Source organism: Pinus tabuliformis, chromosome 2_2 (assembly GCF_031772625.1).
Source record: "Pinus tabuliformis cultivar Carrire ecotype Pingquan chromosome 2_2, CPIR1, whole genome shotgun sequence".
In the NCBI taxonomy this organism is placed as follows: domain Eukaryota; kingdom Viridiplantae; phylum Streptophyta; class Pinopsida; order Pinales; family Pinaceae; genus Pinus; species Pinus tabuliformis.
Genome location: NC_142300.1, coordinates 87,776,658 through 87,781,983, shown reverse-complemented (window position 1 = coordinate 87,781,983; position 5,326 = coordinate 87,776,658). Strand labels below are relative to the sequence as shown.

Genomic DNA, 5,326 nt, shown 5'->3' with positions numbered 1-5,326 from the left:
CAAACCCTAGTTTCCAACCACACGTAGAGTGTGTACGTGCATGCGGCTGAAACCCTCTAACCACACGTAGAGTGTGTACGTGCGTGCGGCTGAAACCCTCCAATTGCACTCATGAGCTTGCGTGCTTGCAGTTGGAACCGAAAAATGTCTGTCATCCCTGCGGCTGGAAACCAAATCCCTAGATCTCATGTGCGAGCCTTGGACCCTGCAATTTCGGACTTGTATGGACCAATCTCTGTGAACCACCTCAAACCTGTGCGAGCCAAACCAAAGAAAGATGAATGATAATCATTATGTCCAAATGAGGGTCACTTGACTTGTATTTATAGCCATTCGAAGGTGTTTAATTTCTCTTTTGGGCCAACTTGTCCTTTTGTTTACATGTTGGCTTTTCTTAAAAAATACACTTTCCCTTATCCAAATTGACCGCTTCAATAGTAAAAATTGGTCCTCTCGAAAAGAGGAATCTAGTCCCATGATTGGAATTTGTCACTGAGCTGCCAAATTAACAGTACCCAAAGTGACAGGGTTTTGTGCCCAAGGAAAACATTTAATATTCTAATTTAATGTTGAGTTTACTAATGGGGGTTTCTTGAAGACAAGGGGCTTCCAAGGAAACTTAAGCACAAATATAAATAAGAAGTCAATGGAGAGGCTTGAGGACAAGGAGCATGAGGGATTATTCTTCTTGTGAGGAGCAAGAGGCTAGAAGAGACCTAGCCATAGGATTGCCCTAGCCGTAGGAGAAAGATTGGAGGACGACTGGTTGAGTTTAAGGTTTGTGGACAAATCGAGCTCTGTTTTAGGCTTGGTAAGGCTAGCCACGACCAAGAAGGAAGGGTCGAGGACTGGCTAAAGTAGAGCCACAGGCCTAGGAACAAAGCCGCAATGGCTAAAGGAGGTATGTTAGGGAAAGCCGCAAAGTGTTCTAGCCCTATAGAGTTCTATACTAGGAAGTCGCAGTCAGAAAAGGAGGGCCAAAGGCTACAACAAGGAGAAAAGTGTTGGCCGTGAGAGAAAGCAGGGAGGCTGAGGGTCTAAGGGAGCAAGCCAAGGTATTGTAATAGCTACAACACGCTGGATGTGGAGAGAAAAGGAGAGCTATTTGCTATAGGAGGGTTGAGTAAGCAAATTGTGGGCTACAAGAGGTAGTTGTGGAATAGCCAGGTAAGCAAATTGTTGTTTGGGTGATTTAAGGAGGGATGGTAAGGCCCTAGTTTGCTACAACAATGTTGTTAGGGTGATGTAGGTGTCTATATTTGGGAAGAGAGGGCTTAGAGGACAGCCTTAGCCCGAGGTGTTATGTCGAAGGGTTTGACATTGTATTTGGCCATTTTCCAGGGATTGTAAATGGCCACTATTCTTGGTACAAGAACCCTTGGAAGCCCCTTTGTCTTGTCTTAAAGTACAAAGGGGCTTGCAAGGCAACTTAAGCACAAGTATAAATGAGAAGCCAATGGAGAGGCTTGAGGACAAGGAGCATGAGGGATTATTCTTCTTACAAGAAGAGACCTAGCTATAGGAGTTCCCTAGTTGCAAGAGAAATATTGGAGGATGATTGGTTGAGTTTAAGGTTTGTGGATAGACTGAGCTCTGTTTTAGGCCCAGCAAAGCTAGCCGCAACCAAGAAGGGTTGAGGATTGGCTGAAGGAGCCATAGGCCAAGGAACAAGCCGCAAGGACTTAAGGAGGTATGTTAGGGAAAGCCGTAGAGGGTTGTAACCCTATAGAATGATGTACTAGGAAGTCGTATTCAGAAAAGGAGGGCTGAAGGCTATAACAAGGAGAAAAGAGCTAATCGCAAAAGAAAGCAAGGAGGCCAAGGGTTTAAGGGAACAAGCTGAGGTATGGTAATAGCTACAATAGGATGGATGTGGAGAGAAAAGGAGGGTTATCTGCTACAAGAAGGTTGAGTAAGCAGATTGTGGGCTACAAGAGGTAGCTGAGGAACTGGCAGGTAAGAAGATTGTTGTTTGGGTGATCTAAGGAGGGCTGGTAAAGCCCTCGTTTTCTACAACAATGTTGTTAGGGTGTTGTAGGTGTCTATAATGGGAAGAAAGGGCTTAGAGGACAAAGCCTTAGCCCTAGGTATTATGTCAGAGGGTTTGACATTGTATTTGGCCATTTTCCAGGGATTGTAAATGGCCACTATTCTTGGTATGAGAGCCCTATGGATTCTCTTATTAATGGAATTATAAGAAATCAGTTTTGGGCATAAATTTTGTCTTGTGCATTGATCTAATTGCTGGTATATTTTACTATGCAAAAGTTTTTGAAGTTAGGCATTTTCAATGTGTTTACGTTTTCTATCTAAACATAGACTAGACTTGGGGTGAATGGAGTCTTAACATGGTATATGAGCTACTTTGAATTGTAGTTGGGTTAGAATTGTGCATAGGTAGTAGTTCTAAGAGGGATTTGAGTTGCTTTGCTGTTGAAGGAGGTACAATTGGTCTCATGGATTTCTGAGTAAGAATCTAATAGAGAAAATGGTTTCTATCTTGAGGTTTGTGGACTGGTTGGAAGGGATTTCCAAATACGGTTCGTGAAAGGAAAGAATCAAGCTAGTGTTGTTGGTGAATGATCTATGGGATTATGTCAACACCTTGATCAAGGAACTGATTGATGCAACAACTTTGGCTTTGTATAACCTAGTTGATGTGAAGGCCAAGTTGATCATTCTTGATGGAGTCAAGGATCACTTGATACCTCACCTTATCGAAAAAGACATTGCATGGCACATGTGGGAAGCTCTGAAAGCATTGTTTCAGAACAAGAAGAAAAATTGGAAGATGGTACTGAGAGAGAAGCTTAGGGACATCGAGGTGACAAGCTCAAAGAATGTGACTTCTTATCTTACAAGGATTTCACAAGTTTGTGATGAGCTTGCAGCTATAGGGGAGACAGTGGAAGAATTAGAGTTGGTGAGGACTGCACTGAAGGGCTTCTCAAAGCAGTGGAAGCCATTCATCAAAGGAGTAGTATCATGGGAGAAACTTCTAGATTGGAATAGGTTGTGGGATGATTTCATCCAGGAGGAACTTCGGGATGAGGATCTTCAACAAAAGAGTCCTAATGATGAGAATGTTTCCCTCGCTAGTAAGCTGAAAAAGGGAAAAGGGAAGTTCAACAATGGCAACAAGAAGAAGGACTTGAGCAAAGTGAAATGCTTTGCATGTGAAGAGTTTGGTCATTATGCGAGCAAGTGTTCGCATAAGAAGAAAGGAGGGAAAGAGAAGCAACTTGAGATGGTTGCTCCAACTACAGTCAACGAGGATGATTTCGCTAAGATATTCAACGAGGAATTTTCTCTTATCTCTCATTTCTCTGGGAGCACCATTTGTGAGGGTGCTTGGTTCCTAGATAACGAGGCCTTGAAGCATATGACAGGAACACAAGAAGTGTTTGAGAGCCTGACCGAGTGGGACTTTGATCTACATGTGAAGATTGGTGATAAGAGTCAGCATGCATTCGAAGGAACCAAGATTGTACCATTCAGGATGGAGTCAGGTGGATTGTTGCAAGTCTAGGATGTACTTTGGGTACTGGAGCTCAAATGTAGCATGCTTTCAGTCTCAACAATTGAGGCAAAGGGGTTTGATGTTCTATTATAGAATGGAAAAGTGATGCTCAAGCCTAGTGGATCTAACTCTAGTCTATAGGTGGTTCTTGGAGTTAGAGAGAATGGTTTATACAGGCTAAAGGGCAAGCCTATTGACCAAGGAAAGAAGAAGGTTTCAGAGACTCAGAGGGAGTCAAGTTCTAGAGGGAGTTCGCTGATTCAGAGGGAGAGTTAGCAACCCCAAAAGAGTGCATCGTTAGAGAGAAGAAAGGAGACTTCCATATTTGACAAGAAGGAGCCATGGATTGGATTAAAGACCGATAAGGAAAAGAAGCAATAGGAGGTTTCTCAGAGCAAGGAAACTTCCAAGAAAGGTTCTGTTCTTGCAACAGGTTTTGCTTCTATGATGAAAGATGAAGCTTATGATGAATGTTGGAGAGAAGTCGTGAAGAGGATTCTGTTCTTGTGTGCGAGACAAAGAGACTTCCAAGGAATGGAAGTACCTCCCTCGCTAAGAGGGAGTGTTCAAATTTGGTAGCATCGAGAGGCGCTCTCACATGCCCTTGGTGCTATAAGCTTGTGAAAGAGAAATGCTCATAAAATGTGATTTTATGAGTGTGTGGGATTTGCACCCAAGTTGTGGGTTTTGTACCCAAAGTGATAGGGTTATGTGCCCAAGGAAAACATTTAATATTGTAATTTAATGTTGAGTTTTCTAATGGGGGTTTCTTGAAGGACAAAGGGGCTTCCACGACAACTTAAGCACAAGTATAAATAAGAACCCAGTGGAGAGGCTTGAGGACAAGGAGCATGAGGGATTATTCTTCTTGTGAGGAGCAAGAGGCTAGAAGATATTAGAAAATCAGAAAAGCAGAAATATTTTCTTATAAAGATAATTACTCATGATTCTTTTATCTTTTAGTTCATCAAGCAATTACCAAAACAATAACACAAGGACAATAGATGTAGGCGGACAACCAAGGCAAAAACCCTTATCTAAGGGAAAACCCAATCAACAATTCTTCCTTCAATAGTTTCTCGAGATAATCCAAGACTCTAGACCCAGATAGAGACTTCCTCCACACCAAATTATCCCTCAATCCTTCTTGCAAATAATAGTCCTTCCAAAGCAACTTTGACCTAGCAGCATCAGCAGCAGCTTTGACCCAATAGCAGTGTCGACCCAACAATGGTAGCAGCAACAGCTTCGACCAAACTAGAAAAACTTCGATCTCTGTTGACGCACCTTAGAATTGAGTGAGAGTTGTCCCAAAATTTCGATCTTGAGGTCTTCTATCTCCTTCCAGAAACTCGCACTTCTTTCTAGCCCTTTACCAACTTTGCACTTTTCCAGCTTCCAGCTTTAGAAATCAAACTATGTGTGAGAGAGTGAGATGCTCCAAATGAATTCGATCTGTGTTGTATTTATAGCCTTCTAGGGAGGTCAAATTACTTGTCTTGAGGCCGACTTGATGTTCTTGAAGCTGACTTGGTGTGGAAGAGACTAAATTCATTTTTGACTAAAAAATAATTCTTTTACATGATTCGAAAGTCCAAGAAGGGTTTCTCTAATTGTACAATGACTTTAATGACTCAGAATAAATCCTAAGTCCTCAATGGGGACTTTGACCTAAAACATGATGACCCAAGCATGAAACCCATTCTTTAATAAGTGATAATAATAATAACAAAAATATTTTCTTCATTCTTTTGATTAAGTATATTTCAAATGCATTTATGAAGACCGAACCTAGTTACAAATTTC

At 41.9% G+C, this 5,326-nt stretch overlaps 1 protein-coding gene across 1 annotated transcript; it reads left to right on the top strand.

The window, feature by feature from the left end:
* The first annotated feature begins 2,791 nt into the window (after window positions 1-2,791).
* On the top strand, window positions 2,792-3,529 carry LOC149191561 (uncharacterized). Its single transcript, XM_089406694.1, has one exon. It carries the CDS (start codon window positions 2,792-2,794, stop codon window positions 3,527-3,529), a length of 738 nt encoding a protein of 245 aa, XP_089262820.1.
* The last annotated feature ends 1,797 nt before the right edge of the window (window positions 3,530-5,326 follow it).

Bases quoted from the DNA above. Each gene is read 5' to 3' on its own strand.
- LOC149191561 (XM_089406694.1), top strand. From the start codon at position 2,792: ATGGTACTGAGAGAGAAGCTTAGGGACATCGAGGTGACAAGCTCAAAG.